The sequence below is a fragment of the Mirounga leonina genome, unplaced genomic scaffold, assembly GCF_011800145.1.
Source record: "Mirounga leonina isolate KUSES-001 unplaced genomic scaffold, KU_Mleo_1.0 Mir_150, whole genome shotgun sequence".
Classification (NCBI taxonomy): domain Eukaryota; kingdom Metazoa; phylum Chordata; class Mammalia; order Carnivora; family Phocidae; genus Mirounga; species Mirounga leonina.
This window is the reverse complement of record NW_023270374.1, coordinates 31,394,079-31,421,618: the sequence shown is the minus strand read 5'-3', so window position 1 is coordinate 31,421,618 and position 27,540 is coordinate 31,394,079. Positions and strand designations below refer to the sequence as shown.

The window sequence follows — 27,540 nt, the reverse complement described above, 5'->3', positions numbered from 1 at the left end:
TGGAGGTGTACAGGGGCGATCCTGGAGCGTGTGTGTGTGTGTGTGTGCGTGTGTTTGCCAAAATATCCTTGTAAGCACAAGGATAGCTTCAGGACTGAGAATGGGAAGGACTGGGCTCCAGAAAGCTCCGTCATTTCCTTCCCCGGCACAAAGTGCCAGGTGCAGTGTTCAGGCATCAACATGTCGGGAGCTGTGGCAGTCCATCCCAGGGCTCAGGCTGCCTTTGTGAGTGTGATAAACAATGATAAACCCCATCAGTTCCTACGGAGTCTGTTACACATGCAGCCTTGTGGACCGAAGTCATGACTTCTGAGACACACCATTGGAAATCAACCCTCCTTTTCTCTAAAACTTTTCTTAATAGAAATAACTCCTAGATGTGCATGCAGCTTCACTAGATATGTATGGCGCTGAAATAATTTGATGGAGACCATCAAAGGAGAAGGAATGTACCTTTAAAAGCCAGTTCAAAAATATTCACCACAAATGTGACAAAGGGCTAATGTCCTTCATATAAAAAGAGCTCTTTCAAATTGATAAGAAAGAGATCAAGAGTCCAGGAGAGAGAGGAGGAAAGTGTGTGAAAAGGAATTTACCAAACAAGCAGTTCACGTAGCTAATATTTATTGAACACTTAATACTTACCGGATATAATTTACATGGAATCTCTCACTTATTCTTTACAAAGACCTGATGAAGTATGTGTTATTATTCTCATCCCTATAGAAAGATGAAAAAAAAAAAAGCTTCGAAAAGTTAAATCGTCAGCCCCAAATCATACAGATTGTAAGCAGGGAGCTAGGATTCAAGAGCAGGCAGCTTGATCTAGCAGGTACATTTAACTGCTCTGCTGTAATCCTACAAATTCACAGATACGATCATGTGCTGAAGTTGAAAAACAAGCTCATGTTTACTAGTGAACACGAATACATTAACTTAAAACAGAGAAAAATGTCATGTATCAAATTAACAGAGAATTTAAAAAATGTTAATATTCAGTGCTGGCGAGGTTGGATTGCAAAAGACATTCTTAAAAAGGAATTGCAATTGGATAATCTCTGTCAAGAGTCTTAAAAAGTTACAAGTTGCTTGTACCCATGACAAATAATTTATCTCAAGGAAATAAAAATATAAATGAACCTTTAGGCACACATCTGCGCCAAAGCACAGGAAAACAGGCTAAATGCTCCTCATTAGGGGAGTGGTTAAGTGGCTTATGGTCAGCCTATTCCAGGAAACAGTAAAAAACAATTAAAATGATATTGTCAAAGGGTTTGTGATACCATGGAGAAATACCTATCCTGGGGGTGGGGGATGGGGATAAAGCAGGATTATAAAATTACATGAATAATGTTGATTGTGTAAAATATGGAGAAGAATCAGAATGGAAGGAAATATAAAATGAGAACAGGGGGTGCTCTCTGTATAACGGGATTCTGTGTGATCATAGCTTTTTGTTATAAAGTATTTTTGACATTTTCTACGGTAAACGTGTTCAGCTTCTAATTGCGGGGGAGGCATCCTTGATGACTTTTAAAAGTCAGCTTCATAACTTAAATTTCCCACCTAATGGGGATGAATCCCTGGTCCCCAGAGACCACATTAGCCCGAGACACTGGGTTTATTGCTCCCTGCCCAGGCCCAGGACACCTAAAAGCAACCCGTGTGTTCTTCAGCTCTCTGAGCCTCCTTATCATCTGTAACATACCCGCTCCCAGGGTTATTGGGAGCACAAAATATGTGCAAAGGCCCTCGAACAGTGCCCACACAGTATGGACACTCAATACACATGAATAGTAGTAATAATAGTAGTGCATTCATGATGTGGCTGTTGTTTTGTTAGTAGGAAGGAAAAGCCGGGTATCCAGTAGGCACCGAGAAGTGAGCCTAGACTGGCTTGTCCTGAGATGGGGTCTAAAGCAATAAGCGCCAACAGTTCCCCGGTGCTAGACCCGGGCTCCTGATGCTGTCCAGGTCTCTAGGCAGCTGCTGCAGAGGCAAAGGGGATGCTCTTCAAGCGCACCCTGGACCTCTATGCAGATGCTCACTTAACCCCCACAACCTGGGCGCCTCCTTAGGGCCAGCAACAGTGCTGCCCCTTTTCCCACAAGGATTTTCTCCCCTGCAACTTTGAGAAGTAGGTTTCATTGGCATCTCCGCTTAAGGCTCAGAGACTGGAAGTCACTCTCCTGGGTCACAAAGCCAGTAGGTGGCAAAGCTGGAATTTGAATCTATGTTGATTTGGTTCCAGGGATGTCGGAGAAGACCGGCAATAAAAGCTGAGAACATGGCTCTGGAATCAGAAAGATCTGGGGCTTTGACTCTCTGTGTGACTTCAAGCAAGTAACAAAGATGCCCAAACTTGAGTTTGCTCATCTGTAAGATGGGACAGTACTATTACTATATCCCTCTTAGTCCAAGAAGCCAATGATTGTATGCTGCACCATTGTTTTATGTCACACTAAGAAAAACAGAATCATCGCACCAATTAAACCATGACTTTCTTACCCCTTAGAATTTTAATTTCATACTTATGGAGGAGAGTACCTTATTTAGACATAGATTTTTATCATAAGGCCTTTGTACATACATAAGAAGGAAAATACAAGTGAAATAATTTGTTTAAGGTATTCCTGAGACCTCTTCATGCTCAGAGATGGGCTGAGGTCCGTGTTTTTCTGCACACCTCTCTTCTGCTACTTCGCAAACATTAGCGGTAGGGTTTCTTTAAAAACCACTCCTCTGTTTTCCTCAGACCTTTGAGCCGCAGATACCCATTCTGCAAGTTCTGATGTGTGTTCCCAGACATGACAAGGCCATCACGCTGCTGCCTGGCTGACAGCGATTGTAATAAGCATCTCCATTTCAGAGACGTTAAAGTGGGAAAAAGGAAGGATACACGTTAGAATCGAAGAGGTGAGGTAGCTACCTTACAAGGTCGTTGGGAGGATTGAATGAGGTTGTGCCTGGAAAGGACTTAGACACAATGCAGGACACGCGGTTAGTGCTCGGTATCACCCTGCGATCATTGTCATTGAGGTCCCCTGATGTGCGTGGTGTGGCGGATATATGTGGCTCCGGACTGAGCCAGCGTGTGGTCCTGATGTGCTGGGGCCAAGTCTGCTCCATTGCCCTCCCTGTCTCTCTCTCTCAATCCCTCTCTGCTCCCAGCCTTCTCTCCCTACCTCCCCATCCTCTCTCTACTTTTTCTCCTCTTCTTACTTCTCTCTGTCCCTCCTTTCCACCCCCGCCCCAGCTGTTCTGCAAATAAATGGCCCCGTCACTCCAGCTCTCTTGTAGGTTTAGAGTGAATGAAAGTGTCTTTTTGAAAAGCGTGTTCTGTCTGACATTCCTGACCAGCTCGGGAGTGAGAGTCCTTTGCACTCCCCTCTCTTATGCTCAAAGATTTGCTCCCTTGGTTAAAGATTTACGGGGCTGCCTCTGGGCCTGGAGTGCTCCACCCCATAGCAGACGCAGCTGGGCTGTGCCCTCTGGAGGAGGCCGATGGCAGTCTGGGAGGGGTGTGTCCGTCCTGCCTTTGGTGGCTGTCGGCAGACCGGCTTCAGGCCTGCCTAAAAAGAAACCATCTATTCTCATTTATGATTCTTTAAAAAAGAAGTTCACGGCTTTTATGATGAGCCTTATACATGCATTTAATGACATCAAAGTATTTGATTATTGCATTAAGGAGAGGTCTGAGAGCTCTCTGGTGTCCTTAGCTTTAAGTGTATTTTAACTGCCGACAATGAAAGGGACAAGACCAAAAACGAGCTGTGGCAGCATCTTCATAAATTCTGAGCTATAATTGACACACCTTTGCTGGCCCAGGAATGGTCCAGGCAGGTGGACACAGGAAGACGAACAGCAGAGTTTCTACTTTCTCATGGGCCTCGGTACCGAAGGGAAAGCGCGCATGCAAGCCAGGAATGAGCATGGGACTCGGATCCGTGGGGGGTCTACCTCGTACCCAGCGCTGTGCTCGGCTCTTTACACCTATCACTGTGTTCAGCAGGTCTTGGTTATTAGCCCCATTTTCCAGATGAGGAAACAACCTCAGCAAAGTAAGGCCACGTGTTCCAAGCCTGCAAGCATCAGAGCCATGATCTGAAAACAAATCTTTCTGACGTGAAGTCTCCGCACGGCCGCTGGCTCCAGCGCTCGGAGGGCTCCTGTCTGGGAAATGGTTAATGGAGAAGGAGGAGGTACTCGGAGCTGAGGCCAGGGCAGCGCAGGCCTCCAGAGACAAGCTCCTTTCTGCCGCCCTCAGGGCCCCTAGCCCCTTGGATTGCGGCTGGAAACGGAATCAGGACAGAAAAAGCCACTTGAAATGAACTGCGCCCAGACAGGCCGCCATGGTGGCGTGATTGATATTGGAGCATGTAGGTGTAATGAAACTGATGCTAGCTCCTTTGCACCTGTGATTTATTGAGGACAAATTTAAGATGAGAAAGGGCCCCATACCAGGAGCTGCATCTTCCCCTCCAAGGGAGGGTGGTCATCCATCACCAGCCATTGCAAGGGCCCATTGCGAGCGGCTCATCAGATGAGCCAATAGTCTCTTTGTTGGGGTTCCTAACAAGTGTTGGATCAGCAAAAGTCTATTTATGCTGGTGGACCTTTCAGGACCAATTTGTAGTGGGTCACTGATTCTGCTGGGGTATTATCTTCTTTACTACTCGGGCCAGTTGGGGAACGCGGCAAAGATTAATGGTTTTGGTTGCTGACTTGCCGCCGCAATCTACTGGCTTCTGGACCAAAGATTAAGTTTTTTTGTGTTTTACCAGAAAGGGTCCACTTTGCGTACGAGATGTGCTTTGATTTACAGACTTGTTTATGGGGCAAGGAGTTGTGCAAATGTACTTGGTTGTGGCGAGGACTTGGCAGATGGCTGTTAGGCCTGGCATCCCCACTCTCCGCCAGCCTGAGGCTCTGGACAGGGGAGAGGCAGCTGCTGGTGCCAGGCATGGTGTGGCTCCTGCAGGCCCTGGGCAGCTCTCCTCCAGTTCACGCGACATCAAAGCCTTGCCTGGCTCCCAGGCGCTGGCTCTGGGTTCCGAGAGGCAGACGGTGCCCTCAACTTTATTATTTAAAACTAGGTTACTAAAAAAAAAATTAGTTACGGCCTCTCCTTTTTATTTGGAAAATGGCACGTGCTCCCTTAATACATTTTGGAAAAAAATTAGAGAAGAAAATAGAACCATGCGTAAGCCAATTGCACGGTGCTACGACTGTTAGTATTTTGGTTCATATGTTCATCCAGGATTTTTTTTTTTTTTTTTTTACCGTGCACACATGTATGCATGCTGTTTGACACAATTAAAATCAGACTGGTGTAACGCTGGCTTTTTTTCTTCTGTGGTTTTATATTCTGCTTTTTACAATGAACATTCTATCAGAAGCATTTCCCCATCTCTTCATCATTTTAATAAGCCATCTTTCTTTTGCCTTTCTCAACTGGATTTGTCGTAACACCTCTGACGTGTGTTCCTTTATTCAGCAAACGTTTGCCGTGTGCCTCCTCTGGGCCAGGGCTTGGGCCGGGTTCCTGGAGCTGAATCTGACACCGTGCTCACGAGGTAGAGGTGCTGGTCTCTGCTCCCAGGGATCGGCGGGTGCCCTGCACCTCTCACGATGGCCCGGACACCTGATGGTCTGTCACTCGTGAGCCCTCCAGAGTCCCGGTCGGATCATTGTTTCAAAGGAGGAAGTGAGGGCCTGCTTCCCCAGGAGAGGAGGCTGCTGATGGCTTCCGATATCCCTGCTTGGTTTTTCAGGGTGAACTGGGGGCTGGGAGCCAAGTCCTCGTGTGTGGAAACCAGCAGCCCACTCTTGGAAAACTGGAGGAAAAGCCCTGCAGCCCCCTTGGGACCAGCTACCCCAGGCAGCCGCAGAAATGGCCAGGGAGGCAGTAAGATCTGACAAAAGGATGTTGGCCCGGAACTCAGGAACTCAAAGGGACCTGAGTTTGAATCTCCTGCCCAATCACGTTGAGCAAGTCACCTTTCCAAGTGATCTGAAAAAATGGGGCCTGTCCCCCTGCGCTCCGAGGCTTCTGTGCCCCGGGGACCACATGGAAAGTCCCATGTGAGCACTGGTGCTTGGCCCGGGCCAGCCCTGCCCCCGGCCCATGTTCCGGATATCGTGCTGACGCAAACAGATGGATGGCCTCCAATTGTTCCAACAACACGTGTGCGCTTCACAGGGTCTTTCCTGGGAGGCTTTGTCTAGGGGCCATAAATCACTGGACAACTGTCCCCACGGTTGGCTGGGACTTCCTTCCCCCGACTGGGCTGGCTGATGGAGGGAGGGGCTGAGCGGGGCACAGGGCTGCTTTTTACCCTTAGTTTTTAAATCTCAAATTGGGAGTCTTCCTTACTCAGCGATTCTTGTGGTTCCCTTTGTAGTGGCCTCTTCTCTGCCCCAGGGCGGGCTCCCTCCTTTCCTCACCACCCTGCTCCCAGATTAACATTCTTTAAGTAAGTAGAGCATTTTCACTAGGCTACTCGTACACCAGCTTTCCTGGCACTCGCCTTGATAACTTGCAGGAGAATTTGTCAGCTGGCCCAAGGCCTATGTCTCTACATAGTGTGTTCTGTTTATGGGGGAGAAGTTTCTCTTGGTTCAAGCAGAGCTGTTGATGCCCCCAGACGTTCCCCAGACCAGGGGTCCTTATCTTATACCCATCTCCTTGCTCCCTCTCCCTGCTCCTGCCAACCCTACCGGACTTAACATTCCTGAAAACCCCTCCTGCCCCCAGGACATCCTGAATGTCCCTCCCTCTTGGCCTGAATGCCCCTCCCTGGGCTCCTCACATGGTCATCTCCTCATTGTTCAAGTCTCAGCTGAAATGTGCTGTCCTGACCATCACTCACCCCAGACCAAACCGTGTCCCCCCATGTTAAACTCCCTGCTAGCCTGCAAAGCACTTCATTCAGACTTCTCACAGTCTGTGAAGATGTGTGAGTGTGATGGCATTTTAACAAGTTGACTGCCAGTGCCTCCAGGACAAAGATGATCACCTTTGTTCGGGGGTCTTTCTCAGTGTCTGGCACATTGTAGTCTCTCAACACATGGATGAATGGATGGATAGGTGGATGGATGAATTGGAGAGTAAACGAGTGAACAAATGAATGGATGAGTGAGCAAATGATAGAATGATTTCTAGGGTTGTGGGCAAAGACCTATTTTTCCTTCTTTGATGGCCAAGGGGCAAGGGAGTCTCCCCTGTCCTTCTCATCTCTGGGGTTGGGCGGGCACCAAGCCTCACTCAAAACCAAAGTTTCTGAAACCCCTGCTTGTAGGTTTTCTTATATAGTGATCTGCTCCATCTTCTGCCCTTCTTGTCCTTTTAAACTGCTTATTACAAAAATGTCCAAACATACACCAAAGTAGAGAGAATTATAATAAAGCCTCATGCACTCCTTACGCCACCTCCTCTCTCACTGGAGTGTTTAAAACAAATCCCAGACATCATCTCACTTTATACATAAGTATTTTGGGGGGGTATTGCTAATAAATAATGACTTAAACATTTTTTTAAACATGACCACAATACCATTTTCACACATAAAAGATAATTTTTAAAACGCAGTTCCTTTAATGTCTGCTCTTTGGTTGATGTTCAAGTATTCCTGACTATCTCAAAAATGTCTTTTTTAACATTTAGGTTATTCAAATTAGGCCATCCACATTGCATTTGGTTGATACATCTCTTAAATTATTTTTAAATCCATAACAGCCCCCCCACTTCTCCCCATGCTTGAAAGGTCACTTTTTCTTTCTTTTTTATTTATTTATTTATTTTTAAAGATTTTATTTATTTATTTGACAGAGAGAGAGACAGTGAGAGAGGGAACACAAGCAGGGGGAGTGGGAGAGGGAGAAGCAGGCTTCCCCGCGGAGCAGGGAGCCTGATGCGGGGCTCGATCTCAGAACCCCGGGATCATGACCTGAGCTGAAGGCAGACGCTTAATGACTGAGCCACCCAGGCGCCCCTTTCTTTCTTTTTTAAAATACCATTTGTTTCTCGATGTTTCTGGGCCATTCATCCTGCAGAGTATCCCACGTTCCGGCTGAGGGCCTCCTTATGGTATCATTGACCATGCTCTTCTGTCCCCTGTGTTTCCTGGAAGCCGGCAGTCACATTCGATTTTGGCTAGAAGCCGTGGGTGGTGGCGCTCTGCGCTCCCGTTGCCTCGAATCCTAACAATATGTTCTTTAAAGATGTTAGGATTGATCGGCGGCTCCCCCTGCCTTCCTAATGCACTGCTCCCATCTCTGTTTCCACTGCTGTATGAGCTTGTTTGGCAGGACACGTCAGTTGAGAACACTGATGATATCGAGCAGATGTGGGAGCGTCAAGATCTGGTGGCGAATGCCCTGATTTAGAGTCTCAGTCCCGGATAAGAGGTTTAATTTCCCTGCATCTCGGTTCCCATGACCATGAGATGGGGCCAACAGGATGGATTTTGAGAGCCACTACATGGGGGAAATGTTTGGTACCTAGTTATCGACACACAGCACTGAGTACTTGCTGTGTGCGAGCTCACTTAATGTTCCCGACGGTTCCACGAGTTTTATGTGCCATTAGCCCCATTATACATATACAGCTCATCAGTGGCAGAGCTGGGAGGCGAACCCAGGCGGCTGGGCCCCTGAGCCCATGCTCTTCAATGCCGTGCTGTGTAACACCCACCATGTCAGTGGGAGGTTCCTTGCTAGATGCTTGTCCAGTCATTGCAGAGGATGGGTGTCTGTTGGTTCCTATGCTAAGGTGTGTCTGGGGGTGTGGACTCAGGTAGCCCCCCAGTCTTCGAGCTTTACAAAGTCGTAACTTCTGTCCTCTCACTGCTTTGAGATGCGCCAGAACCAGCTGAACCCTGGCCTCAGTCTGGAAGCAAAAGCAAATCTTACTGGGCCAGGATTGGAACCCAGTTCTTCTGACCCCAAATTCTGAAGAGCCAGAAGCGATACCGGCTCGTTGGCCATGACTGCAGTCCTCCCTTCCAGTTAAGGGAAGCGAAGCCCAGAGAGGGGTGGTCTCTCAGTGAACTCACAGACCCTCGCCTACAGCCTGGGCTGGTTGTTCTTCCTGCAGCCCTGGAGGTTCCCAGAGTGGTCTCCTGCTGGCTTGTATCCACATCCAGACCTGGAGGGCGTCTGGTGAACTCAGGGCAGCAGGGCTGGTGGCTGGGGGGGCTTTCTGAGCCTCGTGAGCCAGCCCGCAGTCTGGAGGTCCAGTTTGTCTGGTTGCAAAGGCCAAGACAATAATTAAAGATGGCTTTGGGTTCCCTGAGCAGGATCTGGCGCCGACGCCTAGTGGTTCTATCGGCGCCTCGAGCCCTGGGCACTCGCTAATGGACTGTGGCTGATCCCGGGGCTGATTGGCAGCCAGACTCCAGGTCCTCAGGGGAAACCTGGAAATTGTGGCCTCCAGCCTGGAGACACTTTCCCTTCTGGGAGCCACGGGGGGGCTTCTGGTTGGCCCAAGGCAACGGGGTGAGGGGAAACAAACTGTGCGCCCCCCAACCTACATGAGCCTTCCAGACTATAAAAGACAGAAAACTGTCAAAGCGCCGACTCCTCATTTCTTCTCCCTGCTGCCCCTCTGCCCTGCAATGCTGGGCTGGCTAGCTCGGTATCCTCCACCCCTGTCAGAGTGGGAGTGGGCCCAGTAGCAATCCTCAAAGATGTCCTCAGATACCACATTGGGGTGCAGTGTGCCCCCAGAACAAGCCAGGCTTCCTTCACTCCCAAGACAGAGGAGAGAAATTAACCCTTTTGGCCACCTCTGAGACTACCCCTGCTTCCCGGGCCCAGAGCATAGCATAGGCAGAAGCACAAACATGCAGGAAGCAGCCCAGGGAAGGGAGAGCATTAAGGAGGTGAAGCTAGAGGAGCAGTCCTTAAAAGCAATGCAAGAATCTCAGACTTGACCTGGTTGGCAATAGGGATCCACTGAAGGTTTCAAAGGGAGGGCAGAAGAGAGGAAACTGGAGTCAGCCCAGAGTCAGGGCTCTTTAGTAAGCACATTAAGCAGGGTGAAAGGCAGATATAAAACGGAAGCATCTGACCTTTTTCTAGGACACCCAATACTTATGTGCTTTGCTCATCACCCAAATTTTATTCATTTACCCAAAGAGTACGAAAAAGGCGCTTTAGGAAACTGCTATAAATCCAGTGCAAGTCACCATGGTAACCTGATTAGCAGCTAAATTAAGTTCATGATTAAGAAGAAATAAATAAAAATAACTCTCCTCCTTGGCTGGGGCTACCCACTGGGCCACTTGCGGCTGAGCAGATGCCCAGGCCTTGGACAGCCTGGGCCCGCCCCCCCCCCCCCCCCAATGCAGAGATGCTGGGGCAGGGGTGGGAGGCATGGATTTACGAAAGAGAAGCAAGGACCAGTGTTTATACTGCCTGGAGGTTGATGAGGCCCCTGGCGGCCAGGCTGGGGAATGCAGAATGCTCTTCTGAAGGCCTAACTATGTTTTCTCAAGGGGCCCGTGACCTTCAATGGTGTCTTCTGGATGGCCTGGACCAGTCTTCATTTGTCAGAGCATCCCGTCCATGTATCACTACCCATCCAGTTCCAGGGCCCTATGTGCTGGGTGCAAGGGACCCCAACATGACTCAGACCTGATTTTGGTCCTGGAGGGGTCCAGTTTAGTAGTGGACACAGATTTAACATTCTGGGCCCAGCCTGATAAATGCACTGATGGAGGTCAGCATAAGATGCTGTGGAAACATGAACCAATCAGGGTAGGCTTCCTGGAGGAGGTGATGCGTGAGAAAAAGGCAGATAGATGGCTGCTGGAGAGTGCCTGCTTCAGGTGAGCATTCTGGGCCTTCTGTTTGGAGCTGGCTGGCAGAGTGTTGGCGTCCAAAGGCCAACTTGGAACGGGTTGGCATTGGCCCTGATGAGACCTGAGGGGTCTTCTTGGGGGCTGTGTTGTTAACACATCACAGGAATCAGCAGCAGGATAGAAGGATACAAAGAGAGGAATGAGCCTCCCACGTGCCCTTTCTAAGCCTCCTCCTGGCCAAAGCAGTCTAGAGCCAAATAGGCTTTGAATCCTCTTTCTGCCATTTGCTAGGTGTGGCCTCTAGCAAGTGGTTTAGTTTCGTTGAGGCTTAGCCTCCTTGTCGGTAAAATGGGGGTGAAAATGACAGGAGTCCCTATCTTACAAGCCCGGGCCCTCACACGTAGAAAACACTCACTGAGATGGTTGCTGCTGTAATTTCACTACCTGGCCAAGTCTGCCATGACTGGGTGGAAGAGGGAGCATATGGGGGTCGTGGAAATGCCCTGCTTAGGTCTCGTTCAGGGGAAACTGCCGCGGGGAGCACGGCTGACGGGCACCCCCTCAGCGTGCTCAGGCTGCAGCTGCATTTCCTTCCAGGTGCTCTCAGCCAGTGACGGAGCTCGGGGTGAGATGGCAGTGCTAATGCTCGCCCATTCCTACAAGATGTGGGGCTCAACAGGTGACCTTGGCCCAGGCCATGAGCCTGGCTGACACGTTCCGAGCAAGCCCGGCAGTCTGACATGCTTCCCTCCCAAGCTCCCTTCTTCCCTCTCTCCTCCCTCCCACAGATGTCAGGCCTGGTCTTGGCCTGAAGGCTTGCCTGTCTCCTCCTGCTGCCACCAACTTTATCCTTCGCAGGGGTCTCCCCCAGTTGCATGCCAAATGTCATTTTGGCTTTGGCTTCTCAGTAGACCCAAAATGACACAGAGAGGGTCAGAGAAAGAGTCCCAGAGGTAGGTGGCAGTAGAGGTAGACATGACATCTGGCAGCAGGTCACACAGGTGCCTATGGGTGGGGGGCAAGGCCTTCAAAGACTCCAGGCTCTCCTCATGTCTTGTCCTCAAGTGTGTTTGCACGTGCGCACACACGTGTGTGTGTGTGTGGACAGTCCCCCCACCCCGTGCCTTCTTCCATCACCGCATTGACTACAGTGCAGTGAAAAAATCTGTTTCCACCAGAAGAAGATGAGCTCCTTGGTCTGTCCCCAGATCTTAGCCCTGCAGAAGGCCTCGTGCATGGCAGATGCTCAGTCAAAATACCTGAGGGCCTGGGACTTGCATCTCTCTTCAGCTTTTCTTTGAACAAGTTTTGTTTTCATTTTCTGGTATTCTGAATTGCATCGTTAGGTTATTTAAGCTTTTTAGTCCTTCGTGTGACAGAGACATGGGCACAGAGATGCGTGTATAAATCTTCACACCCACCCAGAAGAGAGAGAGCAGACTAGCTTCATAGAGACCGCACCTGCCAGCAGGCCTTGTAGCCTGCCCCCCTGTCTCTGCTGAGCCCTTCGCCATCACCCTTCCAGCTTGGGGTCTCTCAGCTCTGCTCTACCGGGTGAAGCTGTTCTGGGCCCTCTCCCCTCCCCTCGCCCCTCCGGTTCCCAGCTTCTCCCCCTTCCCCCGTCTCTCCCTCCCTGCTCGGCAAGATCAGGGAAGCTGCAAACCCAACCCTTACATCAAAAAGGAACTTGAAAAATACTTGGAGCAAAAATTGCTAACTGTGCATCCTTGCTCTGTTCTGGCTCTGATATTAAATCAGGAAATGGCACTGAACAGCCACTCCAAACGCAGAAACAGGGGGTGTCAACACAGAAACCAAAAGCAATCTCTAACAAGCAGAGGTGAAGGGGACCTGGCACCAGGCCGGGGTGGGGGGCCGAGGCCCAGGAAGGGATTCCTGAGCCCGGCTTGTCTGTGCCCGTATCTCCAGCATCCAGCATGCAGCCAGGCTCATAGTCCCTGGCACTGGGCGTACCTTGTCTCCATGGGGAAGGAAAGAGGGTTAAGATGTTACTTAAATGCCTTTGGGACGCTCCTTTTCAATTCTGCAGATATTTATCGAGCACCTACTATGTGACTGACAGTGAGCCAGGAAAGATGTTTGCCCATGCAGAGATGATCTTCTAGCCGTTAAGATAGGGGTCTGACTCTTTGGCACGGCATTCAAGACCCTTTAAGCACTGGCTCCTGCAGAGGCTTGAAGCTCTAGCTCTAGCCTCCCAGAAATAGCTCCCCAAGTGCCTGAGACAGTGCTCCTGCTCTGTGCCCAAGACCAGTCTTCCTGTATTTCTCTGACAAATTTCTGCTCAGCCTTCAAAGCCTTAGTTAACTGTTACCTCTACTTTGCAACTCTGATCAGCCAACTCCTCTCTCCACCCCCCATAGAACCAAGGGCTGGGGATCTGCCAGCATTATGGATGCATCTCCATCATACCACCTCTCCAGCTGCAATGGGAAGGTTCCCTGGAAGGGAAGAAAGAAGCCATGCCCATCCCTGGACCCTCGTCTCCCAATACTGGCCATAGAGCAGGCATAAGTAGAATTGACACAAAAATGAAAAATCTTGATAAAATCCATTGTTGGTGTGGCTGGGGGAAACAGGTTACCTTCACATATTTCCGATGGGAAATAAAATAGGTACAACCTTCGTAGAGGCTAATTTGCCAGAATGGACATTAGAAATCATGTTCATCTGTCAATCCAGCAATTTTATTTCTTGCTATCTCTTCTAGAGAAATATTTGCACACATGCAAAAAGAAACTGTTGGTTGCAGGATTGTTTGCAATCGTGAAATATCAGAATTAGCTTCAATGTCCATAAATACAAGACTGGATAAAAAAAAAATACTACAGAGCATCCACTGGACGAATTGCCATGCATTAGTTAAAAAGAAAGATCTCTGTGTATTGACGCAGAAGTTGCTGAGTAAAAATAAAAAGCAAGCTGTAGCTGTAGACAGAGATGTTAAAACTACATTGTTGCATTTTTTACAATGAGAAAGTAGGCTTGTATGTGTTGCAGAATTCATTTTCAAATGAGGAAAGGTAAGAAAGAGATTGAGTGACCACAGCAGCTCCTGGCTGAAATGAGCCTGGGCTCAGGCACGGCCAAACATCTCTCTTTTCTCCATCAGCCCCAGGAGGAAGGTTCCAGCAGTGGGACAGTGCCACCCACCACCCTGTTCCCCAGGCTGTGATGAGCATACATGGGAAGCTAGACCCCTGTGGCCCAGAAGAACTGTCAGATAGAAGAGGAGAGAAGCGGGGAAGCCCGTAGGATGGGGTCACTCAGGTCATCCAGATGTTCTCTCAGTTGGTCCTCAGTCTGAGGAGGAAGGAGTAAGGATTGGTTCAGGAATGATTGTTAATTAGGGGAGAGGAGAGGGCTGGAGGGCATACAGGAAAGGCCCGAGGATTCTGAGATGTCATATGGCAAGGAAGCATTGGTGTGTGCCTAGGTGTTAACTTCATTCATTCATTCATTCATTCTTCTGCAACTGTAATTGAGTTCCTCCTGGGATGGGCATGACACTGGCCACTGGGGACACACAGACAACTCTATCACAGTGTCTCTCTCCAGGAGCTCATGGGTCAAATTCCATCTTGTTTCTCAAAGCGCATTTCTTGGACCCCAAACATCAGACTCACCTAGGGAACTTATTAAAATGCAAATTCCTGGGCTTTCCTTCTCTCCTTAGACCTATAAAGTCAGACTGTGGCTCAGGAATCTGTGTTTGTAACACATTTTCTCAAGTGGAAAAGCATTTGGACTAACTCGCCAAAGCCTTTCTTTGACCCGTGTTATCTGCTAAGTCCTCTCCCAAAGCTGAGGTCTGTGTGATCTAGCTTGGAGAGGGAAGGGATTGAGGTAAGAGCCCTGCCATATGACTTCAATGTGTGGGATTTCCCTAGAGTGACTGGAACCTTGGCCTGGCTCCTGGACTCTTCTCCCCACTCTATTCCCACGTAGGTCCCGTGGAGGCCTGGGAAGAGCCACAGACAACCTCTTCTAAGTCCTTCAGAACAAAGAAACTGACTCATTCTAGGCAGGGGAGATGGCCTGTGCAAAGGCCCTTTGGAAGAACATTGCTTGAGCTGTGGAAGAACTTACAGAAGGCAGTGTGCTTGGCACACTGTGAGGGGAATGCAGTGAGAGATGAGGTGGGAGACGTTGGCAGGAGCGGGTCATTCAGGGGATGAAGGCCATGCTAAGGAGTTTAGTTCTTTGTTTAAGTATTGAAAGAATTTGTAGGTAAGCCGGGGAAAAGAGGATGAAGGTAGAATGATCGGATTCATATAACCTGAAAATTGGCTTCATGACCCTGTGGACAAGAAGAAAGTCTGCACCAAGGCCTCTGTAGTCATCTAAGTGAAAACTGAAGGTAAATGCAATAGATGGAGAACCCGAAATCTTGAGGTGGAGGAATGGATGGAGGAATGGTTGGGCTGTGGGAGGTGAAGACCTCGGTCTTGAAGGGCAATGATGAGGTTTCATAGTCTAATGCTGGCCCTGGGGTCCTGGGCAGGTAGTGGTGGGAAGGGAGGTCATCCCTCACTGGCTCTGAGTGGTAGTGAACTTCTCATCAGCATTGAGCCATCTCTCTCTCTCTCTCTCTCTCTCTCTCTCTCTCTCCTCTCTCTCTCTGCCTCTCTTTCTCTCCTGATACTTAAGGGATGAATGAATAGGGGCTGAAGTTCAAACAGGCTGAAGGTCAAACTCAGACCAGAGAGAGGCAGGACCAAGGATCAAGGCTGATTAGAGGTCAGGCTGAGGCGAAGGGTAAAGGACAAGGTAAGAGGACTCTGCAAAATGTCTCTACTTTGGCTTGCATCCTGCCTTGATTTCTCTCCCACCCTGACCCTCCAGCCCCACACAGTCAGGGTAGAGGACAGAGAAGGAAAAGAAGCCCAAGGATGTTTGACTGCCTTCAACAAGAAGACATGTTCATCCCTGCTCTTCTCACTGAGCTCTCAGCAGGGACTTGGCACTGAGCAGAGGCTCTGTTGTGACCTGATCGGAACCACTGAGTCTGTGGAGAGTTGGAAATCCTGACCCAGGGAGCAGATGGTGAACCATGCTGGCACCTGGGTCCCCAGGATGCCACCTCGTCCAGACAGAGACGTCTGGACGTGCTTCATAGTATTTGGAGTCCTGGACTCGGGCCAGAAGCTCCAGCTCATTGTTGCTGTGCAGCCAAAGAAATCACTTCACCTCTCAGAGCTTCCTTTGTGTAGGGGGGGCTAATCCTCCCCCCCTGAAAGCAGTGGTGAGGACAGAACAGGTTGATAAAACTCTTAGGACACTGTTATATATTTGTACTTACCTACCTGCCTGCCTACCTGCCTACACATCTCCGCAAAATAAGGATAACAATAGTTGCTACCTTATAGAGTTGTGAGAATTGAAGGGAAAAGTGAAGGGAAAAGGCTTTGCAAGCTCACATACAAATGGGAGTGAATATTATGATCAAATACCCTATCTCTGTTGGAGGCAATACTGCCCAGTGGGTGTCCAACACAGAGCTGCTCACTAGGAATAAAACGTAAGCCATATATGCAATTTAAAAACTTCTAGTATTTATGTTAAAACAAAATAAAAAGAAGAAGGTAAAACAGTTTTAATTTTAAATTCTCACTCCCAAGTGCCTGTGGGGGGGGGCGGGGTGGGGGTTGGGGGTGTCTCTGGTTCCTAGGAGAGGGAGTGGGGAAAGGGCTTGACAGAGTGGGGTAACTCTGGCTCCCTCCTGAGACCCACTGAGTCCTTTGGGTGCTCAAGGTCACCAGGAACCAGAAGCCCAAGAATACCTTTCTGGAAGCACTGGGTTGGAATCTGATGGGCATTGTGTGGGGGCAGGGGACAGTGGAAATGACATCTGCCTTTGGGAAAAAGGAAGAGGAGGGAGAAGAAAAGACTCCTGCCTCTTCTTGCAAGCCCTGGGCCTTGGGAAGCTCAGAGGGAGTGGGAGCAACAGAATCCCCTCCCACTGGGCCTAGAAGAAGGTGGCAGAGACCTCAAGGCTCCTTGGAGGAGACAGGTGATCCGACTTCTGGGTGATGCCCGAAGCAGAAGGCTAGCTCCTCCCTGGCGGAACTCATCCTGAGATGGCTGGGAACACGGGCCTCTTTGGAGACCCGGGGTAGTACAATCCTGAATCCCACCCGGCGCTTAGGCCAGGAGCTTCCGGCTCTGCGATTCGAACCATTGCATATGCCCTGCTTCCCCACTCCACACACACACACACACACACACACACACACACACACACACACACACCCCCCTCCAGCACGCCTCCCACCGCACTCATGCACACACAGAGACGCCGGCTCGCGCTCCAAACACCTGCAGCCCCCAGGAAACGACGCGTGTACGGTGCATCTTGGGGCTGAATGGGGCTGAACGGGTGAGGCCGGCCGGGAGCGCCGCGCTGGGCTGGAGGCGCACGGGAGAGCGCGCCGCGGGGCCACTCTCGGGTGAGCGGGTTGGTTGCTCGGTAGCCGGCGGGAGCAGCGCAGCGAACCTCCAACCTGGCGGCTGGCGGTGGGTAGTGCTCCCTTGAGGAATAACTTCTTTGTGCACCCCTACTCCGAATGCCCCAAGTTTCCGCGGGGGCGCGGGCCGCGCACAGCCTCCTCGCTCATCAAAAATAGCTGAAGAATTCCAAGGTGGTGCGCCCAGGACACATCGCCTCTGGCCCAGCTTGGTGTGGGTTAGGGAGAGGAGGTCGCGTGTGGGCGAAAACTTCAGATCGGAGTTTTGGGGGCCAGAGACGACAAACTTCGGGAGAGGGCTCTGGCCGCCAACCACAGTCCTCAGCTCCGATTCAAAAGAGGCTTGGGGCTCCGCGCACTACCCCTGTTCCCTGTGTCTTCGGCCTCTTTCCCTTTGCTTCTCCTCCGCGACTCTCCACTTCTTCCATCCACCATCCCTTCCCTTTGCTCCCCCCCCCCCCAGCTAGTTTTTTAGGCAAGGAGCGCAGCCTCCAGGAACCGCCGTAGACCCACTGACCGGGAACCCGGCACGCTGATCCCCAGAGCCCCAGGCGCAGAGAGGCGGCGGCGGCGGCGGCGGCAGCGCTCTTGGGAGCGGGAGGCCTTAGGGTTTGGGGCGCCGAGACACCGCAGCAGAGCGCAGCGGGAGTGGGAGTGGGGGAGGCTAGGCCGAGAAGTGAGGTCGGCTGCCCTGCAGCGGCCTTCGCTCGGGAGCAACCTGCGTGCCTCATTTACTCACCCAGTTCCAACATTTTTTGGAGGTGGTTGGGGGTGGGGAGGGAGAGGAGGGACTGGCTAGGCTGGGAGAGTAGCAAAAAAACCGGGTTTGGGGGGAAGGTGGACCTAGGGATGGACGGAGATATCGCACTCGGAGCCCAGGGGATGGGACTGACCCGCAACGGAGACGGAGACACAGGGACAAAGAGGAGCGCGCCTGCCCAGACAAAGCCTGAGTTCTAGAGACCCTGAGACGGCGGCGGGACGCCCGAGGAGAGGGGGAAGTTTGGAACCTCAAGGCTGGGGCCGAAGGAACCCCTAGGGCCTTCACAGGCCATACTGCCGAGATTCGGGTTTCTGTCCTGGACAGCGAAGGTCAAGCAGTCCCCCCGGGTCACCGCCTCGGTGCGCACGCGTAAGTCCACAGCGTCAGGTGTGCCACCGGGTTTCTTTATGGCCAGGAAGGAGGGCGCCGCCGGCTGGGGGTCAGTGGCACCCAGCGAGCCTAGTGCGTTTGTCCGGCCCTGGCCACCTCACACAGGAGCACAGACCCGGAGCACAGACCCTGGACGGCCTGGAAACATTCTCCCGCTGAGCCGCGGTGGAGTGTGCTCTCACCGTGTGCTAACACGACCCGGGCAGGGAGGGTGCTTTTCCGCACTGCCCGGCTTGGGGCAGAGGGGGGGCAGCGGCAGGGCCCAGACCCTGCGGGGAGACGGCAGAATCGTTTCTGCAGAGAGCACGCTCCTCGCAAAGGGTTGAAGACGGGTTCTTCCAGTATTATAGTTGCTGATCCAAACCTTTTAGTCCAAGTTTTAGTTAAAATATATTCATTTTATTAAAAATGGGCAGCTCAAGACCACACCCCACCCCAGCTCCACCAAGGGCGCAAAAGAATAGAATTTTCCGATTAGCTGGAGGCAAATTATTTTTACCTTCTAACACTAAAAAAAAATAAAATAAAATCTGGCTGTCTCCGCACTGGTGTGGCCCACCTGACCCCTACGCGCGGCGTCAGTCCTGCTGGCTCTGCACAGGCAGCGGCTGGGACACACTCACCCAGTGCACGCTTCTCCTGCCTTTTCGCTGTGAGCGCCCAAAGCTGAAGAGCAGAAGGCGACGCGGGAGGCGGGTCGGGTCTCCGGGTACAGCGAATTTGCGATTTATCCGGTTTCTGTCCCCTGGCCGGGGTCTCGGGAAGAGCCTCTTATTTTGGGCCATGCTGAACTCGAGTCAGGAGGGTACGCAGCGCCCGAGTCCTGCCTGGATGCCTAGTGCGGTGTGCTGTGGGCTCCCCGTCTGCGCTCGGGGGAGGTTTCTCTTCGGACAGCCCTGGGCCCCTTCGCTGTGGCGTTTCCGCTTTCAACCACAGGCCTAACTCGGTCCAGGACCATCCCGCGCAGGGGGCTGCCCAGGGGCATCCCACTCTCCCTCCCAGCGCTCCCCCACCCCCCACCCCGCGCGGAGCTGGAGCGCGGAGTTTCACGCGCGGCGATCAGCGCCGAGCTCGCAGCTGAGTCCCAGGACGGGACCCGAGGACCTGTGTGTGGCTCTAGGGGAACCTGTCCTGGGGCCCAGTGCACACACAGCGTCCGTTCTGGGCTGGCTTGGATTGGACCAGTTAGAAAGATCCGGCTGGGTCCGAGGCGTCGTTCGAGCCTTCCGGCCGCGGGCCGGGCTGTTCGACGCGCCTTTGCTCACAGTGGCCACTTGGGGTCGCACTTTATGCCTGTTTGAGACTCGCAGCCGGCTGCCGCCGCGATCTGCTAAATCGTTACAAAACGTTCAAACAAAAACAGGGTCGGTTCCCCAGCAGCCGAGAGCCACCCGGAGCACCGTCCTGAGCTGGCCTCAGCCCCAAGCCTCGGGAGCTCAGGGTTCCGTGCGTCTGGCTGGGGAAAGGAATTCAGAGCCTTTGGGCCGATTCTTTCCCCTCTCCCTTCATCTTGTGCTTTTGTGGGTAGGGTGAGCGCGGGGAGCGGCTGGGCAAGGGGAGTCCTATCTCCGGGCTCGGCCACCGCACCCGCCAGGAGGGCAACGGCCCCTGCTTGGCCCGCGGAGGGTCCCCTGAGCCTGAGAATTGGATTTGAACACAACTCTTAGAGCCGCAAACCAACCCCCAACACAAATACGCGCAGACCTGCAGAAACACAGGCAGGCACCGCACACACTCTTGCGGGCCCGCAGCCGCGCGGCGCACGGAACGTCCCCCACTGGGCGGGGGACGCTGGGGAACAAAGGGCCCGAGAGGTGTCGTCCCAGCGCTCCTTCTGAGCCTCCGTGGGGGTGACACGGGCTGGAGGTGGAGGAGCGAAGGGTAAAGAGAGAGGAGAGCGCACTAAGGGGTGGAAGGGGCGGCCGGGCCTACGGGGGGGGGGCGCGCCCCGAAGGCGAGCGGGCGGGGGCCGGGGCCCGGAGGGTGTGGGGGGCTGGGCCCGGGCCCGGGCCCGCCGTTCCGCTGGGCTCCAGCCCTCCGCCAGGCCTCCGCGGCTCTCCGCGGGCTCGGGCCGCCGGTCAGCTGACGCGGGGGGCGGAGGAGCTGTCAGGCGCGCCCCGCCCTGCGCCGCCGGGCCGCGGGGGCCGAGCAGCCATTGGCCAGCGCGCTGGGCCGCCCGGGCCCCCGCGCCCCGGTGACATCAGGAAGGCGATAAAAGGCAGCGGCGGCGCCGGATCCAGCACAGCTGCACCGCCGGGCTGCGAGCGGCTGCGATCGAGAGAGCCCAAGAGCAGGAGAGCTAGAGAGCGAGCAGCGGGCGCTTGCCCGGCGCCTCCCCTCCGCCCAGCCGCGCGCCCCGCTTTGCTTCTCCACCCCTCCCGACTCGGCCCGGCCCCGGCGCGGCCACAGCCCCGAGCTCTGGGGCGGCGCGGGCAGCCTCGGGACTCTCCGGCGCGCCGCCGCGTCCCCAGACAAAGGCTTGGCCGGCGGCCCCGGCCCGCTGCGCCCTCGGCTCCCCGCCTCCCGGGCTCGCCGCTCTTCGCCCCCGCTCTCGGCTCGGCGCGCCCCGGCCGGCCGCAAAGTTTCCCGGGCGGCAGCGGCGGCTGCGCCTCGCGTCAGCGATGGCCGCGGAGCTGAGCATGGGGCCCGAGCTGCCCACCAGCCCGCTGGCCATGGAGTACGTCAACGACTTCGACCTGCTCAAGTTCGACGTGAAGAAGGAGCCGCTGGGGCGCGCGGAGCGCCCGGGCCGGCCCTGCACGCGCCTGCAGCCAGCCGGCTCGGTGTCGTCCACACCGCTCAGCACGCCGTGTAGCTCGGTGCCCTCGTCGCCCAGCTTCAGCCCCACCGAACAGAAGACTCACCTCGAGGACCTGTACTGGATGGCGAGCAACTACCAGCAGATGAACCCCGAGGCGCTCAACCTGACGCCTGAGGACGCGGTGGAGGCGCTCATCGGCTCGCACCCAGTGCCGCAGCCCTTGCAGAGCTTCGACGGCTACCGCGGCGCGCACCACCATCACCACCACCACCACCCGCATCCGCACCACGCATACCCGGGCGCCGGCGTGCCCCACGACGAGCTGGGCCCGCACGCGCACCCGCACCATCACCACCATCACCAAGCGTCGCCGCCGCCGTCCAGCGCAGCCAGCCCAGCGCAGCAGCTGCCCACCAGCCACCCTGGGCCTGGGCCGCACGCGGCCGCCGCGGCGACGGCGGCTGGCGGTGGCGGCAGCGTGGAGGACCGCTTCTCCGACGACCAGCTCGTGTCCATGTCGGTGCGCGAGCTGAACCGCCACCTGCGGGGCTTCACCAAGGACGAGGTGATCCGCCTGAAGCAGAAGCGGCGGACCCTGAAGAACCGGGGCTACGCCCAGTCGTGCAGGTATAAACGCGTCCAGCAGAAACACCACCTGGAGAACGAGAAGACGCAGCTCATTCAGCAGGTGGAGCAGCTTAAGCAGGAGGTGTCCCGGCTGGCCCGCGAAAGAGACGCCTACAAGGTCAAGTGCGAGAAACTCGCCAACTCCGGCTTCAGGGAGGCGGGCTCCACCAGCGACAGCCCCTCCTCTCCCGAGTTCTTTCTGTGAGTCGTGGCCGGTCCCGGCCCCCGCCCTTGCCCCGGCCCGGACTCCCCGTCCCGTGTCCCCAGCCCCGGACTCCCCCGGATCCTGTCCCTGCCACGGCCCCAGCCTTGACCTGTTTGACTTGAGGGAGAGGGAGGAAGGGCGCGCGGGACGCGGGCGACGGGAGGGCGCGCGGGCAGGCAGGGGACCTTGGCCAAGGCGAGAGCGGCTCGCGCCAGCGCCGCCTCCTAGACTCGAGCAGAGCCAGAGCCAGACGAGGGGGTGGGAAGTCCCGGAGCAACTTTTCTCCAGGCTGGAGGGCGGCAAGGCATAGTCCCGAGGAGTCGCTAAGGCCGTCTGGAGACTCCTGGCTTTCTGAACTTTGCGCGTTAAGCGGGGGCCGCTGCCTCGCGGCCCGGAGCGCAGTCCAACCCAGGAAGAGAGCAGCGAGGAGAGGAGAGGAGAGGGACCCTGGCGTCCCAGCAGGCGCGAGGCGAGGCTGAGCGAAGGAAGGAAGGACAGAAGGACCTGTCTGTCCAGGGTCCGGAGAACACTGGCTCTCAGCCCCGAGACGCGGGCCTCAGTTAGGACGTTCTGCGCGCAATTCTCATCAGTTTTATTGCCTGCTCGATTATATAGAAAAAATACGAAAATCTGCATTAAAAATATTAATCCTGCATGCTGGACATGTATGGTAATAATTTCTATTTTGTACCATTTTCTTGTTTAACTTTAGCATGTTGTTGATCATGGATCATAACCCCCTTGTTTCTTTGAGTGAGAAGGGATGGCAGTGCAGAAACTCCGGCGGCTGCTTGCCGGGTTTCAGTCCCGGCTGTCGGCTTGTAAATACCCGCCCCGCCAAACCGCTTAGAGAACGTGGCAGCAAGCTGAGTGTCTTCGTTTGGGTTTATTATCATGGCATTATTTTTTTGTAAGTAAAAAAAAAAAAGTTCTGGGCATTTTGCATCAGAAAACAACTTTGTCTTGGGGCACCCTTGGAAGTTGCGTGCTTTCTCCCCTTTCCTGTCTCCATTCGGTCCTCTTGTCCCTTCCACTTCGGTTTTCAATTTTGTTGGTGTTGAGAGAAAGAGGACTGGGGTCCCAGCTCCTGAGTACCAGGGCAGGGCAGCCGTCCAGTTCCGAACCCCAGAGCAGCCGGGGTAATGTCTTCACTCCCACCTTGTCTTTTGGCGAAATTGACACCCCTCACTAGAAAGGAAAGGAGAACAGATCTTATTTGCTTTTTAATGCCATCCGAATCACCCCAGGGTCCCTTCAAAAGCCTCCAGGCCCCTGCTAATTGCTGTGGCTGCCGAGCTTTTAGGGTGAGCGGGCTTGGCCAGCCCTGACACTTCCCAGTGGTGAACTAAACTTGTGTTGAACCAACCGCCACACTCAGAAAGTACCGGAAACCCAAACATTGGCAAGTAATTTTGCAACTTTCAAGCGTGTCCTTTAGACCAACACGTTATGTGTGTTTTTTTTCCCTGCTTTTGAAATAGCAGGTGAGTTATTGGTGGTGTCCCCCCCACACCCCCTTCAGTTGTATAGTAGTTATAGGGAAAATCTGGGTGTTTTTCTTTATTACTTTTTTTTTTTTCCTGCAGGTCAGTAAAAGGATTTAAGTTGCACTGACAAAAATACCAAAATGAAAGCGTATTTTTTAGTTCCCATTTGAAATTGCTGGCGCTGCTGGCCGGATGCATTTTTGAGTTTGTATTAGTTGATAAATTAACAGTAATAACAAGATTGTATGAACCGCATGGTGCTTGCAGTTTTAAATATTGTGGATATTTGTCCTGCATCAGAAACGAGCTTCGGTTTTTACGGATTCAACTGTGTTGAAATCAAATTTGCTGCAACAGAAATTTGTTTTTATTTCATGTAAAATAAGGGATCAATTTCAAACCCTGCTTATGATATGAAAATATTAAAACCTAGTCTATTGTAGTTTTATTCAGACTGGTTTCTGTTTTTTGGTTATTAAAATGGTTTCCTATTTTGCTTATTAAAACCATGGAAATGGTGTTTATTTAGAGGATTCCGCGTTCGCCTGACTTTTGACTTTCTTCCCTTTCCTTTTTAAGAGTTGCATCTATTTGGGGACACTCTCACTCTCCCTGGCCAATGGAGAAACAGACCATGTCTGGGCAAATCCCTCCCTTGCTTTTGAGTGTGTATGTACATGAGCCTCACATGTGTTTCTGCTTCTCACTCTAGGTAGACACCTCATTCAGGAGCCAGTTTGTGAGCTGAGAGGGGGCACACTTTTTCGGGGCTTCAGGCTTGGCGATCAGGATGGGCCTGCTAGCCTGCCAGCTCCGAGGCAGAGATTGGCCGATCCCTAGAAGCCGGAGCCTCCTGATGGGGAAGCAGGGTCTTTTTGGCAATCAGGCTCAGTTGGCCCTGTCACTCTGGCCCTCTTGTCGGGGCTGCAAGGCTCTCAACTTTCTCCTGCCCAGTGCATCTTCCTGCCCAGAGTGAGAATGCCTGCCTGCCCTGAGTGGAGGCCTATGCCCCCTTCCCCAGGGCTTGCAGAAGCAAGTGGAATCCAGCACCAGGTTTTGGGGCAGAAGCCCCTTCAGACAGGAAGCCCTTCCTTGTGGACCTGTTTTTTGGGGGGTGGTGTGCCCTGGGCACACATGCCCCTCAGGCCTGGAGCCCTCAGACCCACAGAAGGGCACTGCATGGCTGGACCAGGATTTCAGTGACTCTCCAGATTGGGGGCCAGAGGGGGTTTGGGGCATCATTCTGGTACAGCAACTCTGACTGCAGACTGGGAGCTGGGCCCAGTACCTTTCCTTTGCCAGACTTAGAAGAGTCAAGATCTCCCACCTAGGTTACCCCCAACCGCCCCCTCAGCCTTTTCGGAATCTTGTCTATAATTCAGAGTTGGCCTCAGATATTTCTGAGAGTCAGAGTGGGATTCCCACCCCCCACCACCCCTCCCAAATCCAGAAGGATCCTCTGTTCCTTTGGCAATGGCTGGGTCCAAGGGGCTTCTGGTCTCCTCAGACCTAATACCTACAGTCCCAGAGACCCAGCCTTCCAGCCCTGGGGTTCTCTGGCCCAGGGTTTCTAACATGGAACTTCGGGACCGAATGCGGAGGTGTAGAGACCCGGGCTGCGAGCCCCAGCCTGAAGCTAGAGCCGGGACGAACTGGGGAGAAGGAAGCAAAGGCTAAAACTAGCAGGGAATAGATTTTGGCCCAGGATCCCTGGAATCCTGGGGATGGTGGTCGGGGTTTGGCAAAGACAGAGCAGGGAAAAATCCCAAACATAAGGAAGCAAATACTACCAGCAGCGATTTACATTTAGTAGCGCTTTGGTGTTGTTCAGTAGCAGTCAGAAGTTCTAGCTTGAATTAAATTCCAAGACCCGGTTCATTTCACTAACCCGGAGATGTGCCTGGCCGGGAAGGCTTTGGCTGTGATCAGGGAGGAGGATGGTGGCTGAGTCTGGCTGTGAAGTAGCTCTACCCGAGTGCGCATGGATGAAGGAGTAAGGGGGTATGATTAGTTGTAGTTGTGTGTACAAGTGCACACGCTCAAACTTGCTAAGAGCACGCCCACAGGTACAAGTGTATCCCCTGTGGGGCGAAAGAGGTCTCGGCCGGGCTGAGCACTGGAGGAGCCTCCTGCTGCTTGGATCGGGAGACCAAAGGGGATCACCTTGATTCCATGTAGTGGAGGTCTGACTCCCTTCGGAATAACCCCAAGCGGACTGGCTGGCGTCTCCCACCTCTAGAGTCACCTGGACTCTGCTTGAACAGCCTCTGGGCTGGGGAGGGTCGCAAACTCCGACACTGGTTTTCCTTCTCCAGAGCACAAAACACAGACACCAACCCAGTGCCGACCAGCATCTAGGATGACACGGTGGGTCAGGCCGTTTCAGAGTGACCAGTTACATCTCTGAGAAGCTGACCACCCCACCACAGAGTCCCACTGACACACTGACACACAGATACACAGACACCCACACCCAGCACCCAGACGGGTGCCCTCGCAGGCGCCCCGTGTCCCGGCACCAACCTATTATTTGAGCGCCCGTCGGCCCGGGACGCTTGCAGGCTCGAGCCGGCAGAGCCGGCAGCGCACCGGAGGAGGCCGGGACCTCGAGAGACTCCGGGGCGGGCAAGCCCCGGCCACGTCTCAGCCCGCAGCCCGCCGTCCCGACCCGCCGCGACAGCGCAGAGCCGGCGCGCGCGAGCTCAGGAAGAGCGAACTGGGTCCCGAGGCCGTCCGGCCCGCGCCAGCCCCGCGGCGCCCTGCAGCCCGCCGGCTCCTTTCCGGTCCCCACCGCTCCCCGCGGCTCGCGGGCCCCTCGCGATCCTCCGCGACCCCGGGGGCAAAATCCTCCCAGCGCCTTCCGCGCCCGCACAGGTGCCACGCAGCCAGGCCGGCGCCTGCACTTGGGGACGCACGCCGAGTCGGACACACACAGCCACCGCGACGCACGTGGGGGGCACACACGGCGCCCCGGGAAGGTGGCTCGCTCCAGGCTGAGCCCCTGGCTGGGGCGGCCCGCGTCAGGCCCCGGCCGGAGCGAACTGCCCTCCCCCCAACCCCCAGCTGCTCTGGCCTTGCGACCCCCGGTCGGCACGGGTGTGCGGGAGGCTGTGCCCGCGGGATCGGCCGCCGCCACCTTCCGCGAGGGGTCGGGGATGACGCTCCGCGCGGCGTCCCGGGGGCCCGGGGCCCAGACCCTCGCGGCGGGGGTGGCGGCGTCCGCCCGGCTCGGCGGTCTCCCGCGGCCTTACTCTCTGCCATTTCCCTTTCCTGCAGCCCTTCCTCGGTAAACTCTTCACTTCGGAAAACTTTGTCCCTGCATTTTTCCTCCCAGTCCCTTGGGCCTTTCCTCCAGGCGCCGCCAGGCGAGGAAGGGCTCCGAGGGGCTCCGAGGTGTCGGGTAAGTGCGGGGAGGGGCGAGGGCCGGGAGATGGGGTCTGGGGCCCCGAGCCTCCTCCGCGCAGCTCCCGGCCGGGGCCAGCCGCTCTGGGCTCTTGCCCTGACGGCTTCGGCTCCCCAGCCTTCCCTTGCATCCGACCCGCCAGCAACAGGGCTGGTGGGGACTGACCTCCAGCAGGGCCCCCGCTGGCGCTGGCGAGAGAGCGGACCACCCCGGCTGTCGGTGGCAGGAGCTGGGGAAGCTGGGGCCGGGCCCTAGACCCAGGCCCCTCTTTTGGTCACAGACGGGCTTCCTTCGGTCCAGGGTCTCTGGGCATTTTTGTGGCAGGACCAACCCGGGTCCCTGTGAGAGGGGCCCACCTCCATCCCACACACACTCTAGTTGTACCTGTCCTCTCGGGCTCGGAGTGGGTGCTGCCCGGAACCCAGCAGCAAGGTCATTTGGCTTTTTCTGTGACTAGAGCTACGGCGTCTGCCAGGCCAGGCAATTCACCCCCGGCCCCCCCGCCCCCAGCCACCCACCCCTACTCCTCAAGTTCTTTCTCTGTGGGCCCCGGGAAACAGCTGGGTCTAGAGATTCCAGTGGGTCCCTTGTACGCTTACAGATGAAATACC

General features: G+C 54.2%; 1 protein-coding gene across 1 annotated transcript; it reads left to right on the top strand.

Annotated features, from left to right (window-relative positions):
* The first annotated feature begins 20,702 nt into the window (after positions 1-20,702).
* MAFB (MAF bZIP transcription factor B) lies at positions 20,703-24,026 on the top strand. The gene has a single exon (XM_035006316.1). The coding sequence runs from the start codon at positions 21,068-21,070 to the stop codon at positions 22,037-22,039; it is 972 nt and encodes a 323-aa protein (XP_034862207.1). The 5' UTR covers positions 20,703-21,067; the 3' UTR covers positions 22,040-24,026.
* Positions 24,027-27,540: the final 3,514 nt, after the last annotated feature.

What these genes read in the sequence shown, in the direction of transcription:
- MAFB (XM_035006316.1), top strand. Translation starts at nt 21,068, where the DNA reads ATGGCCGCGGAGCTGAGCATGGGGCCCGAGCTGCCCACCAGCCCGCTG.